We start from the raw sequence: 25,512 nt of genomic DNA, 5'->3' as shown, positions 1-25,512 counted from the left end.
AGTTTGTGTGTGTGTGTTAATGTTTTGTACCCTTAGAGCAGTAATTGTGCTGATACAGCTCTCGGTCTTCGGCTTGTTGCTGCCACCTGACCAGGTAGTACGTTTGGTTCCCGTTGGGCGAGATGGGCGGCGACCAACGCACCACCAGCTGCGTAGTGGAGTTGGAGTACGCTCGCACATCCTGCGGCATGGAGGGCGCTGATAGAGAGACGTGAAACTGAAATCACTCCGGATCTCGCTTCTCGCTACAGTAACACCTGTTTTCCCTTCCTTTTTTCTCTTCGGCCTGCCACTGCGGATGCGATTCTCATAACATCACATTGCGGCGCTGCTACGCCTTCACAGTGCAGCTGGATTTATTTAAAGCAATCTGCCGTTTCGTCTAATCATATTTTGTAAATCAGATTTTCCCCCACCATCTCTTTGAGTTGCAGCTGTGTTTACTAAAACAGCCTTCCTCTCCATTCTCCTCACACACTATGTCTGGATCACATACAGAAATGGGAGCACATTGCACTCATGGAACAATCCGGCATGTATTTGACAAACAAGCAGCAATGCGGACAGAAACATTTAGCTGTCTGACTTCTGACATACATATTAGTCACTGCGCAAGATAGTGACACACTCTCCCTTCATTGCTGGCAATTATAGGCTTCGTTAAATATCAGTCTCACTCTTTCAGCACCTCTCTGTTATTTGCGATCACTTGTCATATCTACTGTGACGATGCAGCCTGCAAACTATGAGCATGAACAAGAGTTCGCTGCTTTGACATTGACCTACGGCATTCAATTTACCCGAAGGGCTGGTGCGGATGTAGACCACCTTGCTCTTGGCGCTCGGCAAATGTTTGTCCTCCACCATGAGGGTGATGGCCTTGACGAACACGGCGTACTGCGTCCAGGGCTTCAGGTTGGACAACAGAACTCCGGGGTCTGAGTCCTTGTCCGGCCTCAGCTCCACGTCCACCATATTCCAGCTGTTGGAGCCGCAGCCGTCCTGCCCCTCGTACTCTGTGATGTTCTGGAATGGCCTGGAGGGAACGTGGTTCAAATCGATTAGTTATTAACTTTTTGGGCTTTGTCAATCACAGATATAATTAAAATAAAATAAAATATAATTTTTCTCATGTATTCATAATTTATAAACACCTGTTTCATTCTTCTTCTTACATACATCACTGGTATAAACAAACCTTAGAAATCATTAGAAAATACTTTTAAAAGAACGGTTTTCATGAACACTTTTAATTTGCGCATAAAGAACCCGACGGGATGTCAAACAAAAGTCAAAATATCACTAAAAAGTTTAAAACTTAAAAACTTTTAATAACATCGCATTGAGCCCTTCTACAAGGGTTTAAGCAACGTTTCGGTCAGGAAAAGCAACCAGATCTAAGATTGAAATTGGTATATTTAATCAAAATCAACTTATTCTATGTGTATGTCCCTTTTAAAATTTCTCTCCAAATAAACCGTTTAAACTAACCGCATCCTGTAAAAAAAAACACTCCATTATGTGCTCCACAGTCTAGCTGGGAAGCCATGATCGACTTGACTGAGACCAACAGTCACGTGAGAAAAAAAATCGGTGAAACTTTATCTGAACTGCAGGCTGTTTACAAGTAGTAGAGAGGAGAGGAAAGGAGAGCTTGTAAAAATGTAAGTAATTCAATATGTATAGCATGTGGAGCCTCAATTTTTTGTTTTCCAATATCAGTTACACTTGTCGGCAATTATATATAGAATATCATATAGACTCCATCGTTTCCCAACTTTTGTAAAATAAATTATGAAAGAAATGAAACTAGTTTTATTTTATTTTATGATATACAACATAATAAGTGTGTTATACTGTACAAAAGACAGTATTCAGTTATCTCTTCTTCTAGCCATGATTGTGTGGTTTCCATAGACGTGCAGGACTTAAATATTGCAGTGAAAAACATGGCTACGGGGATAAAAATATGACAGGAGCAAAAAATGCCCCGAAACTGGGGCTTCAGAGGGTTAACGGCCCCGATAAGCTCAACTCCTTGTTTGACATTTGCCCTCAATGTGGATGAAAACTTGGCTATTAATTAGTTAAGTTTATTTGTTGTTCAGTGTATTTAAAGTCCTGCTAATAAATCGGATGGTAAGGGTCCGAAAAAATCCCCGATTTTGCCTTTAAAAAAGTCCTCTGATAAGCAGGGGAAATCTAATTCCAGCTCCTATCATTGCTACAATCAGTAGAGAGAAGGACCAGCATCGGTTTTGGCGGTTTTCCAAAACTTACGCCTCCTTGTAGTAGACGATAAAGCTGATGAGGTCTCTGTAGTCCGGAGGGCGGTAGCGCTGCCAGGTCAGTTTGATCCTTGTACTGCTGGTGCTGTTGGACTTGAACGTCAGGATTGTGCTTTCACCTACATAGACGGGAATGAGGGAGTGAATTAAAAAAATGTAAGAACTTCAGTGTGTTTCTGTTAGTATGTGCACCAATCATTCTAGTTGACAGAGCAGACAGTGGTGTGAACAACATCAGGTTCAGAGAGAGTGTTTGCAAACTGTTGTAAAGTAGAGTATCTCCTGTACATGCAGCGGACATAGCAATTCAAATGTTTGCATTTTTCAGACTAAAGCTAAAGTGACCCTTACAGCTGGCTCTGTCGCCATTGTTCCGGAAATCGCTCTCATCGAAGCGGCCCTGGATACCCGTCTTCTCCCACATCTTGCGGATCTCGGACATGCAGAGCTTCGGGTTGGCTCTGAAGAACAGCTTTCCCGCCTTGATGGTGAGGTTGTGCTGCTTCCAGTCCCAAAGATACTGGAGCTGCTGGTTGTCAACTGCTAAGAAGGCGTACATGCTGGAGGAGCGGAGGGAAGAGAGGGTGAATGAATGAGCCAATCAATGTGCTTCTTGAGTCTACATTCATTCTATAATTTTTCTGTGTTGGTTTTGTGTGTTTTATGCCAAGCTGAAGGCCAACTTTCTGTACTAATTGTACAAAAGGGAGCAGCAGAGTGCTCTACTCTTCTCAGTAAATCTCAAGATTTTCAGCTGTCTGTTTAATAACCCAGTTAGACAGTAGGGGGACTGGTTTAATACAGTTAGATAAGAACGACCTGGGAAATGAGATTTACCAGGGACTGCTTTTTATCATGCTGGAGAGGAGAGGAGGTGCAGTTTTTACGAGTCATTGGGTAACGCTCAGACATTCAGGAATGACTGTAATGTGGGCCTTGGGACAGTGAGATTCCTGTGAAGTCAAGGATAAACAGACGGAGGAGGGAGTGAAGGCCTCTCCGTGACCCTGAGAAAACCTTTCCTTGGACTGTTGGAAGTTATGCTGCATTCAAGGTCTTGTAGAGAAAAAAAGGGGACATCTGCCGTTAGCTTTTAGTCACTATATTTACTTTCTCAGTCATAAAAAAAAGGGAGAGACTGGAGTTTTTTTATTTCAGTGATGATATATCAGTTACCAACCCAAAACAAGTAAGTCTGTCCCACAATAAACACTTTCCAGTCTGCACCCTCAGTCAAAACATCCTTTTCTTGTCTCTTTAACCTGCCACCCTTTCAGTGATGACCTCGACTAGCCTCATAAAAACACTAACGCTGCACATTACTCTGATGTTTACTACCGGAACCATGGAAATAGAATAGGAGAAGAACAGACATTCCCATGAAAATCAATTTAGCAGGATGGGTTGGAGCGGCAGCCATTTTTATATGTACCGTTGCGATTGCGACCGTTGTTGCTGCCTAACTTTAGTAGTAGTAGCTAAGCTAGTTAGTTAGCTAGTAGTAGTAGTAGTTAAGTAAGTAGGTAGTAACGTTCCAAAGAGTAGGGATTCAATTTGTTAGATTTAAAACATTATGCTTCATTCACTCACTCTTGCCACAGCATAGGCAAACACATTGCTATCACTTAATGAGTGACAACTTTGTTTTGCTCATTGTCAGTAACCAGTGTAGCATTAATGCTAGCTAGCTGGCTAACTAGCGGTGGTTGGCTAGTTAGCTAGCTTGCAAATTATTTCATGCTTTACAGTAGGCTGTTGGGTCTAAAACAGCCCCTCCGCCTCTAGCTGTTAGCCAACTAGCCAACCATCTGCTTTCATCGCATTTCTATTCAATTTAAGACCCCCACAGACGTGAGTTGCCATTTGTTTTGGTACGTTCATCTCCTATTCTATTTATATGATCCAACTTCTCACAGGAACATGCAAATCAAGACTTGAGAGAGACAAGTGTTGTCCTCAAGTTAAAGTGTGGCAACAGAACTTATCCAAGTAAATGGTAAATTAACTTGGAATTGTATAGCGCTTTACTAGTGCTATATGCTATATATGCTATATGCCTAGACAGCCGGGGGACTACCTAGGATATGCTGAGCTCCTCTCTCCTCTTCTCTCCCTCCATCTTTATGTATTAATCCCCTATTTATGCACATTACTGATTTTGCTTCTTCCCCGGAGTTCTTGTGCTTTCTCGCCTCGCAGGTTCCCAGGAATCGGGGTTATATTTGGACTGTCATCGTGCCACCTACTGAGGCCCTGCTGACACCCACTACTACTACCACTATCATTATTAGTCACATTACTATTATTATTGCCTGTACTATTACGCTTATTGACTTGCTTGTACCCTGGAGTCTTTGTGCTTTCTCGCTTCGCAGGCTTCTATAAATCGTGGCTGTACCTGGACCGTGGTCGTGCATCCTGCTACGGCCCTGCTGACACCGACTGCTACCACCATTATTATTACTAGTCACATTACTATTACCTGTACCATTAAGCATTTTAGCTTTACTTCCACCCTGAAGCCCTTTTGCTTTCTCGTTCTGCAGGTTTCCATGAATCGTTGTGGTACCTGGACCGTAGTCGTGCCTCCTGCTGTGAGCCGACTGACACCCACTGCTACTTCGATTATTATTATTAATCACATTACTATCCCTATTTTCATAACTATAATTCTACTGTAATAATTGCTGCTGTTATTATAAGTAGTCTTATTATATGAATCATTTATGTCATATACATTGAATGTGTTGTATCTCTGTTATGCTGTTCATTCTGTACACATGACATCTATTGCATTCTGTCCATCCTGGGAGAAGGATCCCTCCTCTGTCGTTCTCCCATAGGTTTCTTCCTTTTTTCTCCCTGTTAAAGGGGTTTTTTAGGGGAGTTTTTCCTGTGCCGATGTGAGGGAAGGACAGAGGATGTCGCATGTGCACAGATTGTAAAGCCCTCTGAGGCAAATTTGTAATTTGTGATTCGGGGCTATACAAAATAAACTGAATTGAATTGAATAGTCTTCCACACTACATGTCATACATTCACACCCATTCATAAACTGATGGCAAAGGCTAACATGCAAGGTGCCACCTACCAATCAGGACTATCTAACCATTCATACCTGGGGAGGACCCGCTCTACCACTGGGCCACAATACATTACTATTCAGGTGAATCCTCTACAGTAAAACATATTTCAAGGGAACAGAAGAGTAGAAGTGAACCGACATCCGTCTCAACTGAGAGCTTTTGGGGCTAAAACTGGGGTTTTGTTTGTGTGTGCTTGCAGATAAATTTGTGTATGTTCATGTGTTTGGCCCTACTCGTCTAGAAGGTTCTCTCCATCGATGTGTCGGAGGTTGCGGAGGAAGGCCAGCGAGCTCAGAGTGTGGGAGTGTCGGATCCTCACGTTACCGGTCACCCTCTGGATCAAACCTGTGAAACTCTCCAGCTCTGCCACCATGTTGTCTGAACATGCACACAAAGACACACACAGAAAAAACTCTCTGTTATTACATATTTTTTTCAGCCGCTATTTATGTATTGATACCTTCTGTTTCAACTACATTCATGTTTCTAAACTTCTGGAATTTGTAAAACTTGCATTTATACTTTATACTATAATATAGTATAGTAGTATAGTATATCTTTAACTTGTAGACATCTTGTAGGGTTGACATCTTGATTTACTGGAAATCACTTCATTAAGCCTTAAAGAAACAGCAACATACATTAATTGCCTTTTTTCTTTCTCAATTCTTCCACTTGCATTCATTAACCTTCCCCCTATCTCTTTCACCCCCTTCCTTTTGAGCCTTCCACCTTATCCTACTGAGAGATCTTCAGGCAACATCTGGAAATTCTACACTTTCTGGAACTTTTTAAAAGCCCTGGTCTAGACTAACCTTGTCATCACTTCTGCTTTGTAGACTCATATATGTTATCTGCGAAACACAAAACTGCTTTGGGCAGAAGTGTTTTGAAAACAAAAATCCAGAGGTGTCATCTGTCAATCTCTCAACACACCAGCTGAGAAACTGCATGACGGCGGCAGAGGGTCGCGTAAAATAACGTTTATTAGCGTTTTCCATTTTGCTGCTGCTGTACAGCGTGGTACTTACGGCCTCGGCGGATGTTGATGTGCAAGTTGCCTTTGATAACGGTGCAGCCTTTGAGAGACTGAGCAGCATCCACAGAGTCGATGACCTTCTCATCGCATACTTTATCGCACAGACCATCGCAGGCTTTGCAGAACATACTGGAGACAAGACAGGGAGAGATAGAGAGGGGACAGGAGGCGGTGTTGTTTTACTGACGCACATACGTTCTCTAAACTCTCGTAACTCTCCCCTGACCTTTATTTTTATTTTTTCACTCCTGACTGAAACATTTTACGTCAATGTTTGACGGCACCAGCTAAATGATGTCTAGGAGATAGATTTAATAAGAAAACCTTTATTATTTCACCAAACTAGTACAGGTTTACAATGCCGCCATTGATGGATAGTTGCCTCTACAGTAACTGCCTTTTGTTGTAGCTGTTGTTTATATTTAGTATTTGCCTTGGTGAAATTTTAAAATGGAAACTAATAGCATGGTGTGAAGTTGGTGCTGATGTGAGACCAAAAATGCAGAGTACTCCCACCCAATGGCTCCATTTCAGCCATCAGGGTGGATCTCGGCTCACCTGTTGGGTGCGTTCTGCATGTACCCGTGTGGGCATTCAGACATGCACTCGCCGCCATGGATGACGAAGCTGTTGTAGTCGGGGAGGTGGACTTTGGAGCATAGTTCCTTGCTGACGCACCGCCAGCCCTCAAACTTGTAGGTGTCGCGGGGGCAGTCGGCCACGCAGCGCCCCTGGTGGTAGTAATGAGCGCAGGCCGCACACGCCGTGTCGCTCCCGGGGACCGTACAGCTGCCCAGACACTGAGGGTGGCAGCACTCGCCGTCCGCCGTGCACGCTCCCCGTGCACACTCTTCCGGGCACTCTGATAGGGGTAGAGAGGGAGAGAAAAGAGCCTATTAAACCTATGCAGATGAATTACAATGAAGACACATTAGGCCATCCGTCCAATAACATATCACATCCCTCACAATAGATATGATTAAGTCTAATTCTGATATTTGTATTAACATATCACAAGCTACGTTGTGCAAATTTAGCAAAGTCTTCTGACAGCTGAAAAGCTTTCCATTAAATATATTTCATACCAATGGGTTTTTTTTCGGAATATTTCAACATTTTGGGTCATTATTCTTTCTTGCCAAGTTGTTTTTTGCCTAATCTTCATTTTGCGGTAAAGTCAAATGTTGAGCATCAGGATACAGTTCTAGTGATGCTGAAGTACAATGTCTTGTTATTGGAGAATGGTGGGTTACCACACAAAGACATTTGAACTTAAAGAAGGTCTTGGTTCACACACACACACACACACACACACACACACACACACACACACACACACACACACACACACACACACACACACACACACACACACACACACACACACACACACACACACACACACACACACACACACACACACACACACACACACACACACACACACACACACACACACACACACACACACACTAAAGGGGCATTTCCCTATTTTAGGAAACGTCAGCATGTGAAAAACAAACCAGTCAGCCTGAATTCACCCTCTGGCTCCATTGGCTACGGTCCCGAACAAATGATTTGCATTTAGTGGAGATTGTCTGACAGCACACATGAAAATGCACACCCATCATCTCTCTGAAGCAAGCTTACCACGTAAGGCGTGATTCACGTTCAACCAACAACTTTGTATGTTTTTTATGTAAACAGATGCAAGTACAGCTAACAGAAATCCTAGTCCTCTGACAGCTTGTTTATTAGATGACACTGTTGTGTGCTGGTCGGGCTGGTGTTGAGCCCAGTAACGTTCATCCCAGATCCACAGTGACAAAAGCCTCTCCGCACCAGGTTTTCCACCGAGCACTGCTACAAATAACTCTTCCAGTTGCCTTGGTGTGTCCCTCTAAATAAGAAGATATTGTAAAAAACTGATGATGGGGAAAACTGATTGAGACGCTCCAGAAGGAGAAAAACGCTGGACAGACCTGTGTAGACGGGATCTTTGAACCCGGCTTTACTGACAGTGGCTCACTGGTTCAACATGATACCGAAACTGAAATGTTCAAGACCTTTGCAGCACCTAGAAACAAACAGGAACTGCTGTGGAAACACTTTGAATCACTGCTTGAAATGATTTGTGTGTGTGTTGCCGTGTGTCCTGTAAGGCATAAACAAAAAGGAGAGTGATATCTGAACCAGCAACAACTAGATGAACCCCCCAGAAAAAGACTGTAATTTAGATTATGTCATTCACTTAGGTTAGCCAGGGTTGTGTTTAAACAAAGTGAGCAACGTTGTTTATAGGATGCTGAGTGATAAAATGCTGAAGCCCGTTACAACATGTCGCCTCTAGCGTCTCCGTCAAACAAACCGACGACTCCCGGCCGGAGGAGATGCTTACCGCTACTCCTCGTGTTTAGATTTTTAGTGATGCATCCATTACTGTGTGTGTGTGTGTGTGTGTGTGTGTGTGTGTGTGTGTGTGTGTGTGTGTGTGTGTGTGTGTGTGTGTGTGTGTGTGTGTGTGTGTGTGTGTGTGTTGGGGGGGCCTCTAAAAAACAGATGTCAAATTGGAATAGGAAGTCATTCCCAGGGCCTGAAACCCAACGGAGAGGTTCCAACAATCTGCTTGATCTTTTCCCTCTCCAACTTGGAGCTTAGTGCTAAAAGGAAGTGTGTTTATAGGAAAAAATGGCTGCCATAAACAGGACAGTTGAACTTTGTCAGTCAGCGCGATTGAACGTCTGCAACGTGTGCAACCTAATGGGTTGACGCTTTATTCGAACTATTTACGATAAAAAACCTGCATACCGAAAAGTGTGAAATATGATCAGATAATATATTCTAAGACCACCGTGAAAGAAAAAAAAACTATTAATCAATTGTCAAGATTTTCCTCAACCGACTTGTTGCATCTCCAAAACATAATGATTACGTTTATTCATGTAGCATTTTAAGACATGTTTTATGAGCTGTGAAATTACCAGCAATTCCATATTTAGAACAATGCAAATTTACACTTGTGTAGAAATAAAAAACAATTTAGTTCTGTTTTAAAAGCCACCAAGACAAAGAAATGAAGGAAAAAGCCACTTTGAGCTAGATTATAATGTTTCATCACACTGAATTACTGAGTTTCTGCATGCTGCACAGCCTCTCAGTCCACACAGCTCTGACCAAATATTTGATACTGATAATAACCAAATGCAGATTGCCTTGATCTGTCAAACCGATGCAGCACACCTGCTCAGGAAATCCCGTACTGCGACGCCAGCTGTGTGCCAAACACTAAATACTGTATCTATATGAATTCAGTGCGTCGGAGATATCTACCGCCTTTCCGATGTGACCCACATCCATCATTGGGCAGTGCCCACGAGATGACCTTCCAGCCCCGCCTCCTGACTCACACAGAAGCCAATCAGGAAGCATCAGACCGCGTGCTCCCACCAACCATTCCGCAGGCTGTTTACACTCAGCGGGATGGAACCAGCGCTGCCATTTCTCTGGCACACAATGTTCTTTCCCTGCTCTGAGCCCCCCCCCCCGACTCCACGTCGCCCTCTGACCTCTGCGATGGAGGGAGGGCCCGTGTTTGAAAGGTGTAATTTGGCAATGTGATAATGCACAGCCTCCGGTTACTGCACTGAGGGAGAGGAAGCAGATAATCTGCGACAGAAGATTTGGCTCAGGAGGAAGCTGTTAAGTCCGCGGCCTCCTGAACACAACTCACTGGCTGAACAGCACGGGGTTAAACGAACACACAAGTGTACATCAGCATTCCCCTGGACATCTGCAGCGTAATGAATCCCAGCTTTTACCCCTCTTTACTGCACCTTCAGGGACAGGTTGATGCGGAGCTGCAGCGCATGGAGAGGATGTGGAGAAGGAGGAGGGAGGGTGTGGAGGAGGAAGATGAGAAGGAGGAGGTGTAAAGGATGAGGGAGGATGGGAATGGACTATAGAAAGGGAGAGATGTGGAATTGGGGAATTGGGAGGAGGGCATGGAGAAGGAAGGTGGTGAAGAGAGGGGTTTAAAGATGGAGATGGTGTAGTAGGAGGGAACTAAAAAACACCATTAACATATAATGTATTTTTGAAAGCATGCACACACACACAAACGCACGCAAGCAAGCATGTACGTCGCCCAATCCCAGGCAATAAATTGGTGAGTAAAATCGACACACAAAGTATGTCCAAAACTAGACCGGGAATGAGACGCAGGCCCAAATGAGGAGCCCTCAGTTTCTGGTTTGAAAGGAGAAACACACCTATGGTTATGAATTATAAAAGCCTTGGATATCAACAGGTTGTTGGATATGGGCAAATATCACAACGCCGACCTGTTCAAGAATGTGGTAGAAGGAATAAAATCAGGAGGCTGTGTTAGTCGGAGAATGCACGGCTGCATGTAAACAGGAATGTTAGTGAAATATTAATTTCCGGTAGCCATGTAAACAGCTGAGCAGGAATATTATAAAAAAATAAAAAAAATCGGAATAAGGGAAAAAGCCGGAATATTTTGTGCCTCACAGCATTAGCAAAGGAAAAGGTGATGCTTCCTATTTTGACTCAATTATTTTAGTAATTAATCAATCTACATTGGTCATTTCTTCCTGTGTCCTTGCTTCGGTCTTAAAGGGGTATTATAATGAAAGGGCGGGTTGTAAGAAAAGTTACTTTAGGTATAACAATTCAGCTCATTCCATGCTTTCATCAGGCAGGCTGCTCCGGGTCAAAAAAAGCCGATACAGGGCTTCCAGGGAAACAGGATGAACTCACAAATGAAGTCAACAGCCAAACGGCGGGAAAATGTTTCTTCTAAATTTTATTTTTCATAGCAGCCATAATAAGATAAAACTTCGGAGTCATTCATAACTCCTGCTGGCTGGTATAACAATGAAAGTAGCAGGTGGACTATGGCTGCTATTGAAATCTCTCTCTCTCCTCCTCTCTCTCTCTCTCTCTCTCTCTCTCTCTCTCTCTCTCTCTCTCTCTCTCTCTCTCTCTCTCTCTCTCTCCCTCCCTCCCTCCCGCTTGATCAGCTGATCGACTAAGAATTAAAAGCCTTCTCTAACTGTTAATCCTTGTTTTCGGCCCCCATCCTCGGGGTGTGATAGGAACAGCATGTCCCACACACAGACACAGACGCACAGTTGCTGTGATGACGCTCCAGGCTTTAGCACTGTGTACTACTCAGCAGCACGGCACAACAATAACAGGCAAAGGCAGATGTCTAGACTGATGACAGCAGAGTTGATTCAAAAACACAGATAGAGATCTATTGGCTTCAGTTCCAACAGCACAGACTGGAAATCCATCGGTTACTGTAATTCAGAAGTAATTCAACCCGTACGCGCAAACGACATCTGGAATCTTTTCGATCTGATTAATAACCTCAGTCGTTTACATGTCAAAGACCGGCTAAACAGATACACTGACCCTCATTTGACAATTCTTGTCTGTATGTAGTGGATCCCCACTTTCTTCTGAATATTACGACTAGATTTTAAAGTTGAATATCACACGTTTTTGTTACGAGTAGAGAGGAGTTGGAGCAAAATGCTAACGACTTGCTCTGATGAAATAATAATCCAAAAAGTTCCATCTTCATGGGAACATGTGAACTTGTTGTTTAGGACTTTATAAATAATTTGATTTGATCAGGATGTTAGATGGAAATGACTGTAGTCAATACTGGGATTGTGATGGGGTTTTTTCCCCCATTAATTGTGTTGCCCTGGTGACAAAGACTGCCAGGAACAGACCCCTGGGGCTCCCTCAACTTCCTGTATGATTTGGTTTTGTAATAACCCGTCCGGATATGGCAGAGCTTTTTTCAAATTTGAGGCAATTTTTGAATATGTTCTTACAATATTATCAATCAAAGTCTGATATTTTTCCTTCTACAACCCCTTTTCTTCTCATGTCAAAATTAAAAACATCCTTACTCTTTAATAAATGTGTGACTACTGATCACAGGGATCAAGAGTATTATTGATCGGCACCATTTCATTCATCAACATTCAGCCTCATTCACTGTATGTGCACTACAGCTTTGTAATTGAAATTGTTCAAAAACCAGTTGGTTTTGGGTCACATTTAGCTTTAATGTCTCTTTATTTCCCTCAGGCTTCATCAGAAGATTATGATTTAGATGTTGCCTGTATTTATTTCCCTAAAAACACAACATGCAGATGCAGGTTTGTATTACCAGGTTTACGTCTGCTGCCTTGCTCAAGCAACACTTTCTTTTACACCTATGAACTTATTGTTTCAGACATATGCATATTCATTATTTTTCTGCAAACACAGAACTCAGAAGTCATACTCGACACAACACAAGCTTCCAAGAGCCACTAAAACAGACTAATTTACATAATTGTTTGACAGTCAGTGTTTAAAAAAAATAATCTGTCAGTATCTATCATTGACCGTCATTTTTGTTATTTTTTTATTTATAATAAGAAACAGGCATATTTAAATCTGTTACACTTCAGCTGCACTGCTCTGTGACCCTTTGTGGTCACCGACTAGCTCCAAGGCCTTCAGTCTGTCAAAAGGACATGTCAGCCCTGTGATTGACCTGCGACCTCTCCAGGGTGTACCCTGACTCTACACACCACGCCCTTCCAGTGCGTTCCGGTACTCTGGATTGGGGGAAACAAACAGCATCACCACGCTCACCTCCTCAGACTGAACTAGAAGTTGATGATGGACAGAAAACACAACAATACAGCTGTGTTTCCAGTCTCGTACAAAGACAGATCTGTTACAGCCAGGGAGTCTGTCAGTGTTTAGGTTCAATCAGTGAATCAGTCATTCAGAAAAGCCAGTCAGTCAGTCAGTAGTGTGTGTGCATTGTCTACAGGCTGATTTGCCTCAGCAGAACAAAGCTCTCCATTATTTCAGTCCATTCACATCTCTACATGGCTGACCAGCAGTGTCCGGTTCACCTCTTGAGAATCACAGCAGACGATACCGGACATGGCCAAAGCCAGTCGGTCGGCTCAACGGGTCCAATGCATTAGACAGCAGAGGACGCAACGTCGCAGATCGCGAATCGCTTTGAGCAACAGAGATGACAACAAAGAGCGAACGCACCATTAACCCAAACGGCCGTGTTTGTGTTTAGGCTGACTAAAAAAACATGAATAATCAATTGTTACATTAACATAATAACAAAACGAAACATTTATTTTGAAATATGCTTTTAACCTGTGCACCATTTGGATGGAAACCATGATTAGAAACAGGACAGAGGAGATATAGTGTTTATCGGCTGGTGCAAAGTACTTTTTGGGGGGGAATTGTAATTCGATGACTCATAGAGACAGCTTCACTGGGTCCTGTTCTGATTAAATTAATAAATAAATTATGAACAAGAGGGTTTTCCCCGATCCAAAAGGCTTTGCTGCAATTTTTAGCGGATTCAGACATGAAGTTTATTTTAACACAAAGGCAGACACTATTCCCGTTACAGCACCTGCTGTATAGCACAGGTAGAGAGCTGCAGTTTGCACAGTGTTGCTGACAGGAATATCAAACACCGTTCTGGATTTCCTCCCCGCCGCTCCTCCGAGTGTGAGAAGACGTCCCACAGGAGACGTGTGGTCTGATGCTTCCTGTTGATCATAACGGTCTGTTCAAAGTAAATAAAACACTAACGCGGAGATGAAGCCTTCTTTCCCCAGTAAGTGACGGGACTCTTTCTGGCTCACTCTCTCAAGGAGAGAGGGGTTCACACGGGGCTGTGGGGACGCCGCTGCCTGTCACCTCGTAACATTACACCAAGACGGACTGCGGCTCCAGAGACTGTGGACCAAATCTCACGGTTCCGCTTGCCGAGTCGTGTTTCACAGCATAAACACAGGCACCTGTAGTGCGTGATGGCTTAGAGTGGTGATTCCCATGTTTGGGGAGGCATGGAAAGATTTTACAGAAACTGAATTAATTTAATAATATAGAAATTAATATGTGAATAAAAATATGTATCTACATATAATTCAGGCAACAGAAAAGTTGTTTCTTAACATTACTGCCACACAGCACCTTACTAAGTCCATGATGTATGGGGAAAAAAGAGTCAAAAACGAGAGATGCGTAGCTGGTTTAGTGTGTTTATGGCAAATCAGCTGCAATGGTATCCTTGGGCGTGGGCCTGTTCCCAAAGTGTACTGGGGAGAAGATGAATTACAAACCAGTAAATCCAGTTTGAAGGACAGAAGACACCAGTTTATTCTCTTTCAAGGCAGGATTGAGCAACAATAGATCTTCTTTATCTATTTCTTTTTAAACCTTCCGCCTGCTTTTATTTCTCCATCGTTTGAACACAATCCCGCACCGGCTCCCCACCGGCAAAGACTATTCTAATTTTTTTTCATTATCCACCATCATTACCTTATAGTCAAAGCAAAAGAAACAACATCCGAAAAAAATATTCTGTTTCAGCTAGTCTCAACAGAGCCAACAGTTAGCCTTGTGGAACTTGTTGGGAGCACACATCTGTCAGATCAGCTGACACTTCGAGATAAATACAGACAAAAGGAATTCCTGGCATCCCCCAGCTGAATGACCTGGAAAAGACAAGACAAATCAAACAGGCTGGTCCCCAGAGCCTCCACAGAGGTCAGACAATAACAGGGTGGATTGGGTTTACAAGGAGCTACCGCGTTAGCTGTTACCTGATACCTACAGATCCAAGATAAGATTAGGACAGACATCACATATGGCTCCATTTCCAGAACAAAATGGAGAGTTGCTGAAAATAACAATGGCCACAATAAGAATACTTTAATATTATTGTTATAATTCAATTTTATGATCCAAAGACTAAACCCTGAGTGCAAATACAATGTCACCTACAGACAACTCCTGATGTAGGCAAGTTGTGTGTGTCTTCACGTTTGTTTTCGAGTTTGCGTTTTAGAATAGCATAAACATAATTGGAAGCAGCTTGCTCAGAAAACAAGGAAAGTGTTTTAGCTAATGCAAACTCATTATTCAAAATGTAAGCAAAGCAAAAGACGAACATAAGTTCCTGCAATCTAACCAAGCCCAATTTGTTCTTGGTGACGGTAGTATCACAAATGTATGGGTCTGTCATGTGATGCCATTGTGCTCAAAAATACTTTTCCTGATAGAATTAGATTGGGAAAGAGACATGCATAAATCCAGGGATCAATTTCTTGTGGTAAATCCACTTCTCAATACGAATATTTGAAAAGGTCCTAAAAGTTGAAGGAGACCGAGAACGAGGCTGGAGGAAAAGGACAAACCTTCCTTTAACGAGGCTAAAGGAAACGCTAGTGTGCCTGCTCCATGTGCTCTATGGATGGGGAAGATCGCCAGAAGTACTAATACTCAGAAGTAAAATAATTTTTGCTCGATTTGCACTGAACAACTTTCAAAGGCATGAACGGGGCCCCGCCACCAACGCTGTATTCAGCTCTCTTTCCACACCTATGGGTACCCCATGTTGAGCTCAATCTCAACCACTGATGAATCCCTTGGATCACAGCTGTTTTCAGTAAATACAGATGATGCTCTCTGTCATCACTAGTGATTCCATATTAGGACCAAAAGCAGGAGCTGCAGCTCCTCTGTAGGGCTAAGAACTGTGGCTGTACAATAATCATCCAAACCACAAGTAATTACTAAACAACAGATCCTTAATACGTTGAAGCTTGTTGCTGTAATGATGCAAGTACCTGAAGTTCAGAATGAAACAAGGTAATACTATGGTAATTCTCTTGAAATATCATACTGTTTCTGTTCAGTTGGAAAAGGACATGGCACTGAGCCCAGGGTTTCCATATCAACAGACACCATACCTGACTGTTGCTGGTTTATTTCCACTTGGACTGAGTCCCTCTTTGTCATATCAGGTTGTTGTTGGATTTTAACGCATTAACTGCTCTGCCTTTGAAAACAATACTGATCTTTTTAATATTGTATTTGGTTTCATTCACATAATTGGCCTCATCCTTTTCTAGTTTTAAGAAGTATAAAACACCAGATTTTGTACAGCAGATTCATTTGGCAAACCTACAGAGTGAATCAAACACAGTCAGTGTCAAACACAGGTTGGTGTAACCTCCATCAGTCTACTTTGAGTCAAAATATGTTTGCTTAATTAGTGGGTGCATAACGCTGTTTTGAGCAATTCAAAATCTGTGACATGTCAATTCCTAATTTTGTTGACATCGGCAACACGCACGCACCCACACACACACCCACACACACACACACACACACCATCAGAAGTAGTTGTCTACATTCCTGAGTCTTTGTGTTTGTGTGTTGACGTGGAAGACAGAAATTTCCCTGGAATTTGACGGAGAGGATGAAGAAGGCATTATATAAGATTCCCATTCACCTTGAGGAAGCCTCTCTATGGCAGCCTAGAAACTATTTGGGAAACATGTCTCAACCAGAATCAAAGGCCCGGATGTTTTCACACATCAACACAGCTTACTTTGATGAGTTACTCTCTACTTCTGATGCTTTACATTGAACCGTGTATGAAGAAGCTGATTTATGTGAACTTCTGACCAAATTACAGGTTGGTATTATCATTGATAACTTGCTAGACTGGATGGAGCCGGGTCACCAGGTACTTAATACCCACGTCCTCTACTACCAAAACCGCCTGGAGACTGTTAGCATCGATTGCTCCAGTTGACCAGCGTTTGACCCTTCGCTAACTCCCTATAGCGTTCAAGACCTAATATAAAACTATATTTTCCTGTTTTTCCATTTGTTTAAAGCGTGGCAGGATATTGCTCGCACATCTCGGGCTTCATACATTCACAGGATATTATAAATTAATAATAATTAATATTGAACCATCTTTGTTTGCCAACGTGTTGAGCTAACTAACGTTATTAACATCTTACTATGGAGCAAACAATCTTTGTTGATCTGCGATGGATTCAGCGGGGAGAGAGTTCTACTTCACTCACATCCTACTTTCCCCCCCAATCAACACAACAAAAAGAACAAAATCATCAATGAATACAATTCAATATATGTATCAACAGTTTATGTTTTTGTTCGAGTTCTTGTTACTGCCTGACAAATACAGACGAACAGTACTTTAATTACATATAAACATAGTCTGACTCACTGGATTTTTTTTTTATGCTCATTCATTGTAATTGTACTGTGATCACTGCAGAATGAAATGATGGGAAATGAGCCTTCATAACAAAACATAAACTATTGCAACCAGCCTCAAAATCCACAAACAAGCGACTGATCTCGGTCCCTGGTCACGGCTCATCCCGATCTGACGGTGTTAACAGAGCACAATTAAAGGCCACATAATTACAGTAGGCACTTCAACGCAGCCAAACCAGTAATGTTCTCTTCCAGGAATTCCAGGGATGGGTGTGACTGTTCACTAAAAGTAGGCATGGATGTGCCTGGTTTACAAAGCAGTCCCTATAATTACCAGCCCTGACAGCCTCCGGGTTCTGGGTCAGGGTAGGGGGTGCATGACCAGTTGCACACCATCATGTGTTGGGATTTTAGTTTTTTTCCGACGACCAATAACTACTTTTAGAATGTCTGCTGTGGTTGAAAACAATAAAACTGTTAATACGACTCCTAAAGGACAAGATATCTTTAGAGATGTTATCTAGTCTTAATATTCCATTTAACTGGTTGCTTTCAGGAAGAGGGGGTCTGTAGTGCAGTTTCCTCACAGATCATTTAACCACATATGACTTAGTTTAGAAGGTGGGACCAGCAGTTTCAAAGCCTGGATTCAAATCAATGGGGTGGATATACCAACTACTGGTATCTAAAAATAGCACTAAACGCAGCAACGTCGCTGATGTCAAAATATTTCAGGCTTGAGAGGTTAGAGTTTAACTAGAATAACAAACATTGTTTGGTTTCTTTTACTTTCGATTCATCACCTTATTATGGTACGCTACAACTGGCTCTCGTGTCCTTTTTACCTTATAAATTATGGCAGGTGTCACTCGTCTGAATAACTCCCAGAGTAGTCACATTGTAAGATCTAAGAAGGGTTCCACCGATTAGTCTATTAATTGATTGAAAAATATTTATAATCGGTTAAACTTGAAAATCATTATCTGGCTCCCGTTTCTCAAATGTGAGGATTTCCTGCTTCTTTCTGATTTATATAATTGTTAAGTTAATATCTTACGGTTTTAGACTAATGGACAAACAATACTTTTGAGGACATCATCTTGGACTCAATTTTTTGTTTTTCTATATTTTGCTATTTTACTGACCAAACATTATTTTAAAAGTCAACCAATAGAGAGTAGTTTAAAATGATCTGTTAACTCGTTGAGCTGTTAGCATGCTATTACAGGGAACAGCCGAAAGATACATCAACAAGCTAGCATCTCATATGCTTTTTTATGTTAAACATATGCCGTTTTACACGCCCTATCAAAAGCTTAGATGTGAATGGAAAAGACACACCGACAAGCGTAACACGGTAACCTGATGTAGGTAGTGTAGACGTTTTTGGTCAAAATGACAGCAGCTATGTATTGCATAAATGTATTGCTTGCATTGGTCCTTAGTGACATCTCTGCAGTAGAATTTAAGGGACGCATTAGCATTTCTCAATCCCTTTCACAACAGGGATTCAAAGGGGCATCCACGTGTGTCCACGCCAGCTGCATCAATCCCTGAAATGACTAGCGTTTGCAGATCGACTGAGAGAGTGGGTGTCTGTAATCGGTACATGATGGTATGGAGCTAATCATAGCAGAGATTAGACAGACATTAGCGGAAACTAGTAGTCACCGGGCTTCCTTAAGCCTTAAGCAATGCGTCGTTCAAGCCCGACTGTCTGGGTAACGCGACCTCACTGCTGGAGCCGGGCTTCCCTCACTTGGTTTACTTCGATCTAAAAAACACCTCCACCCTCTCCCCTGTTTCGTTACATAATGTATACACCGCTAACCCTGCTGTTCCTTTATGTTGTTGTTCTGCATGCGGGTCTATATATATTCTATGGAACAGGTCTTGTTGTAAATAGAGCCATGTATTCGTTTTATTGTCCCCTCTAAGCACAGACACACCACAGCCTTAGCACCAAGCTGCTGTGTATCCATCAACATTGCAGCAGTACATCACAACATCATCCGGTCCTTTCCTCACTCTCTCCTTTGCCTGCTTCACTCTTTCAATACCTTTCTCAGCCATTTGAAGATATTACTTAATCCAGCCTTTCATTCCTATTTGGGTAACAGACATCATTCCAACACAGGCTGCAATTGAGTTTAATATATATATATTGTTTATGTATTGTGACTTTTGTGTGATACATACTCAAGTTGCTGGAAAAAGACCAGCAAACCTGGCTCTAAGGTGTTCTCTTGCGTTATTTTTCCCTCCTAGTCCCGCCTACTATTCTGTGATTGGTTAGTACTCTTTGCCACGACTGTTAAGAGCTTTCTTCCAGAAATGGTTTATTCTAACCCAAACCATTATCTATCCCACACTTAACCAAGTAGGTGTGTTGCCTTAACCTGAGGAGATTTCTGGAAGAAAAAAAAAAAAAAAAAAAAGCTGACCAGCCAGCTGCTAATTGAGTAAAATTAAACAACTTAAGTACTTCATCCCGACTCTCTTCATGACCGACAACTTTGATCGGCTTATTTTCTGTAACCAGTGTAGCAAGAAAGCATGTTGGTATTAGTAAGCTAGCTTGCTAACTAACTAACCAGCTGCTAAATGAATGAAACAACTTAAATGCTCCAGCCACACACCCTTGTCACACCGTAAGGAAGTGCATTGTGAGTGAGAATATCAAACACTTCACAGCCAAAATCAATGCTTTAACACAATATTCCGTATTCATGCTGCCTCACATTAAGCAGTAGAGAAGCACTGGGTAAATAAACACTGAACCTACCACATCCAAAACCAGACGGAGGGGGAGGGCGACGGAGTCCACAACTCACTCACTCCTCTCTGTTATGCGACTCTCCTCAGCTCTCTTTCACACACACACCGCTAGACAGCTGATAGTGTGTCGCCTGCATGTCAGCTAACGCACAGTTTCACTGATGCAGTGGCAAAGTAGTCAGCATTTTTATAAAAAAAAATAAAAAATCACAACACTACTTGTTTCTGCAAAAACTGTAATCTGATATGCTGTGATTTGTTGGAAGACTTTATTCCTGATTTACCTTATCAGCAGATAGCTGAGGAAGAGGCACATAAAATGCATCTAAGGTTAGGGGTACATTGTACTTGTACGGGATGCGTCTCAAACACCACAAAGCCCCACCTGGTGCTTTCATTATTAAGGTGGATAGCGTTATTCATGTTTGACAGAAAAAAGAAAAAGAAACTAACAGCAAAAAAATAGGCCAACGTTAAAGAGATTTTCATGTCTCTTTTTTTATAAAGCAGGTCAATTTAAAACACTGTGAAAGTATCGAAGCGCTCGATCCACGGAAAATTACACACAGACAGAATTCAGAAACTGTGCCTTTAAGAGAGCCGGCAGGATTTTTGAACGTTTTCTACATCAAAACTATACAATATAAAGATCACTTTCTATAGATTACATTCTTAATGTGTCCCAATGTGTTTACGGTTGCAGTGTATGTGAAAGAATCAGCTGACAGGAAGTAAACATGGACTCACCCTGTTGCCTGGCAACACAATTCCGTTGATACACTATAAAACGGATTGTTACTGACGGAGGGTGACGACAGATATATTCAGACAGAATGAGAACAAAGAGTTTTTTCAACTTTAAAGCATGTAAACATGCCTCCTTTAAATACACCTTTTGACAATGAGCCCTTCAATTTGGTCACTAAAAAAAGATACATTTGAAAAACACATTTGAAAGTGCTCACTGCTGGACAAAGTATGTATTGGTGAAAACATACTTATCAGCCAATGTTGATTATTTTCCTGTCTGCCGAATAGAAGTGGTTGTGATTTACAGTGAACCAGAGTACCTGATAAGCTATAATACTATATACACAATATTATGTACTATATAAAACTTTAAATCTATTGCAACATTCAGCATGCTCCTTTAAACTTTGAGTCCGCACTGATCACTGTTTTTATATCCAAGTTAAACTGTAAAGAGACGCTGTTTTGTTAACAAATGTCATGATTTATTCCCTCCACCGACTCCTGCCAAAAGGTTCATATTTTTTCCAAAACAAAATCACGTAGCAGAACTCAACAGGCAGAAAACACTTCTTTTTATTTTAGTAGAGGCCGTATCCCAGCACCAACCTGCTCAACCAAAAACGAAATTTGTTTTCATACTTGATTTGTATCTTGACTGGAAACGCCGCCGTTAACTGACTAAATACACTAAAAATAAAAAGAGCAAACACTGACATGTACAGTAAATGGATCTTGCAACAACCCCATAGACAATCCCTGTAGTCTAATCCCTTCCGCCAGGGGTTAACAAAAAAAAAAAAAAAAAAAAAAACATTCCTTCCAGTAAATCCCTGAAGACCTACTTTGTACTTTAATGATGTGCTTTCATCTCCTCAGACCAAACAAAGCACCGGAAAAACATCCCCCATACTGTTCAATGAGAGAGCGTGTGTGCGGGGTTCGTGTGTTAGAGAGAGAGAGAGAGAGAGAGAGAGAGAGAGAGAGAGAGAGAGAGAGAGAGAGAGAGAGAGAGAGAGAGTGTTTGTTTCCCAGCATGCACGGACATGGCTCTTCTTGAGCCCATGAGTTATGAACGAGACAAAACACCCAAACCAGATTCCGAAAAAAACAAATGAGGGAAGTAAACATGGGAGAATGTAACCCCCACCACTGTGAATAAATAAAAAAAAAAAAAAAGAAACACTCCACTTTCCCAGGGAAGGAAAGCAGGCGTTGAATCCTCTTTTGCTTGTAACAGTTTTATGAATGAGTTCCGGCTGAAAGAACGTCCTTTATAGTAACTCAATGAGAACACTTTCCCCTTCCGTCATTTATTGATCCGGTGAATGACCCGGGTCTGGAAGTAAAAATGCCTCCGAATACAAAGATGACTCTCATGCCAGCGCAGCAGAAGGCCTGTGAGCCAGGCACACACTCAAACAACAGATCCCAGATAAGATTACTGAAGCTTGATACGGGGCGTTATCAGCAGAGACATCAGAGTGTGGTCTTCTGTTGTGTTTGCGGATACTGGGACAAAGTCAAGCAAACAGACTTGATCCAACAGCATCAGGCTTTAACAGACAGGACTATTAAGCATACAATTGAGGGGAATGAGCAGTGTTTGGTCAGCCAGCTCAACCACTCCAGCCATCGGCCTTCCTCTTTCTAATGAAGCCTGGTTTTAGTACCACCAGACTTTTCCAATAAAATGCCTAATAAATAGCACAACAATGCAGCCTCTGCAGCGAGGGCAGTGGTTCTCATGTTGTTTCAGATCAATGCTGTTTTAAAAGGCAGTGGCAGCAGCAGACGATGGCCCGTTTGCCCCTCAGGAGCCCCCCCCGGTTTGCTGCTTATGCATCTTCGCGGGGTCGTTCTTTGCTTCTTCTATTTTAAGTAAGCTTTAACTGACTGAACAAAGCCCGTTGACCCCTTTGGATAGGAAGATGCCGACTAAACACAAACACACCAGCCGTGCCTAAAAGTGTCAACAGTTAGTCTGTGGACAAGCTGCAACCATGAGGCTTTGGGGCAAGTTTGGTGAAATTATCTGTATCGGTATAATTATCATCTTTATTATCTGTAAAGGCAGGCTAGTCTGCCGTGAAAGAAAAGCTTCAAAGTTTGTGAAAGGGGTCTTTACTGACTCATTCATTAAAAAAAGCAAAGTATCTTAAGCTTGTGTTAACCACAGGCCCTAGTTCAAGCATCTAACCAAAAAACAATAAAAAAAACAAACATTGACTTCCGAGACGAGGGAACCGATCGTGCTAAAATGCTAAAGCTTAGTTTATACTTGGCGTAGTGAAGCCGCTGCAAGGTGTGCGCGTTAAAAAATAATACGTAATTACTGCCTTTGCGTTGTGCGTGAAGGTTCGCAAGTGGTTCCTGCTTTTGGTCTTGCACCTCTGAATTTTTGGAACTAGGCTTTCACTGTTTGTGCACTGGGTTCAGTAGCAGCATAGGGCCAAGCAGTATCACTGGTAACTGTGGAAATCTCAGCGGGAGAAGCAGTAGTAGTAATAATAATAATAATAGCTAGTAGCAGCAGCAGATGGCGTAGTAGTTAAGGCACTAATAACAGAAACAGTAAAGCAGCGGCTGTCCCACTAGCACTGGTAATATAGGTATTACTACTAGCCAAGGCATTTAGTTGTTGGCTATTTAAAAAAATAATATCCAAATCTATTTCCTGTCCTTCACAGCCTCGGCCCTCCAAAAAACAAAACATGTTTTGGTCTAGTCTGGACAGAGTGGAGACAGAAGGATGGCCCTGTACTGTCTGTACAGAGCTGTTACTCTTGACCTTCTTACCACACACACTTGACAAATAAAGGATTATCTTATCTTATACAGACAAAATGCCTTCATGTCTATATGTCATATTATTAAATAGACTGTTAAACATTTCCCTCAAGGTTCTAGTTGCGTGTGATGTTAACAATGCAGTTTACTTGAGGAGGATAAGAATGATCACATGAATGAGCATTTTAAATTCTGTTCCCAGAGCAACGCAGCTGCCGGTTGTTGTTGAGTTGTTGCCGCGGCGACAGGAAAGAGGACGGACAGGTGGCCTTCTCGCATGTGAAGACACAACTTTAGATAGGGCTTACGGTCAGTGGTGGAATGTGACTAAGTACGTCTGCTCAAGTACTGCTATTTACGTACAATTATGAGATACACAAGGGTTTTAATTTCATGCAACTGTATGCTTCTATTACAACGCTGCTAAGGCTTTTATTGTACTTTACATCTGTGTACTAGCTTTAGTTACTAGTTGAAATGGCCCATTCTGTATTATGACTACTTTTAGTACTTTTACTTAAGTATGTTTGTGAATGCAGGGCTTTTAATTGTAACAGAGTATTTCTACACGGTGGTATTTGCTTCTGTATCAAATAGAGGAGAGGTCTAGAGTTCATTGTGGACTCTGTCTCTCTATAGTGTCTTCTTGCTGACGTGAGAAATGATAAAATGCACCGAGCTCTGCTCCTCCACCCCGACACCTCCTCCATCCATCCAACACGTCTTCCTCCAACATACTCCACCCCCTGGTTTGTTTCCCCAGTGTGATGCCCTCACTCTACCACTCCAGACAACCCCAGCGATTTTTGTTGGACAACGGCGACAGCGCGCGTCAATAAATGTGCACGCATGCACGCGATCCAGGACCAGTCCCACAACCCTTCCATGTCACAAGACCGAAAACATCAACATGCTGAGTCTGCAGCAAGGCACCAGTCACCGGGGAAACAACTCGGCCAGACGCACACACTCTAGACACACAAACACAGTCAGTCAGCCAAAACACATTGTCTGAAACGAGTCATCTAAAACGCTGCAGTAGTAAACACAAATTTAAAAAGGTCGGGTTCAAACCATCGCGCCCTGGAGTAGTTTGATTAAATTCTGGATGCTTTGAACATCTGGATTGAACCAACACAAGACACCTGAATATGTGACCTCCTGCCTTTTTTGAGTATGTGAGGAGTATGCGATGTTGCCATTTAAAAGCCAGTAGTTGCTCACATTCAGAAAACCTCTCTGGAGAAGAGCATGGTATGCCTTCTTTAATGGTGGAAGGATAATGGAAGGCAAAATTTCAGGTAAAATATAGGGTGAAAATGCTCTTGACAGAATGGTTGGCATATTGAAAATTTTGGACAGCAACAGGCAACATAACTGAGCTCACGAGAGGTTTATTTTGAGCAGTTGTATTCTATTTAAATGCCTTCCCTCCCCATTTATTTTCCTTATTCATTAATTTTTAAAAATATATTTTATTAGGATGTTTTACATTAGTATCGTTGTTATTTCTTGTCCGTAAATAGGTGTGCGTATGTTTGTTCATAGGGTTTGGGTGCACTGTCTGATAAACTAACATGACAATGAACAGTTTTTAAAAATGAAAAAGAAAAACCTCTCTCAACAATGACATGAGCCGAGGGCTAAATCACAGACTCCACTG

General features: G+C 42.1%; 1 protein-coding gene across 1 annotated transcript in view; it reads right to left on the bottom strand.

Annotated features, from left to right (window-relative positions):
• Positions 1-25,512, bottom strand: part of LOC129108015 (insulin-like growth factor 1 receptor) — a 44,338-nt gene that overhangs the window by 8,292 nt on the left and 10,534 nt on the right. The window contains exons 3-9 of the mRNA XM_054619641.1: positions 6,972-7,275; positions 6,406-6,542; positions 5,608-5,752; positions 2,640-2,848; positions 2,281-2,407; positions 801-1,036; positions 31-198 (exon numbers count right to left, since the gene is read on the bottom strand). Of these exons, the coding sequence (XP_054475616.1) occupies positions 31-198; positions 801-1,036; positions 2,281-2,407; positions 2,640-2,848; positions 5,608-5,752; positions 6,406-6,542; positions 6,972-7,275 (1,326 nt within the window). The remainder of the gene's footprint in view (positions 1-30; positions 199-800; positions 1,037-2,280; positions 2,408-2,639; positions 2,849-5,607; positions 5,753-6,405; positions 6,543-6,971; positions 7,276-25,512) is intronic.

This window comes from Anoplopoma fimbria, chromosome 2, assembly GCF_027596085.1.
Source record: "Anoplopoma fimbria isolate UVic2021 breed Golden Eagle Sablefish chromosome 2, Afim_UVic_2022, whole genome shotgun sequence".
NCBI classification, from domain to species: Eukaryota; Metazoa; Chordata; class Actinopteri; order Perciformes; family Anoplopomatidae; genus Anoplopoma; species Anoplopoma fimbria.
Note: the sequence above shows the minus strand (reverse complement) of the source record. Positions and strands in the feature narration are given on the sequence as shown.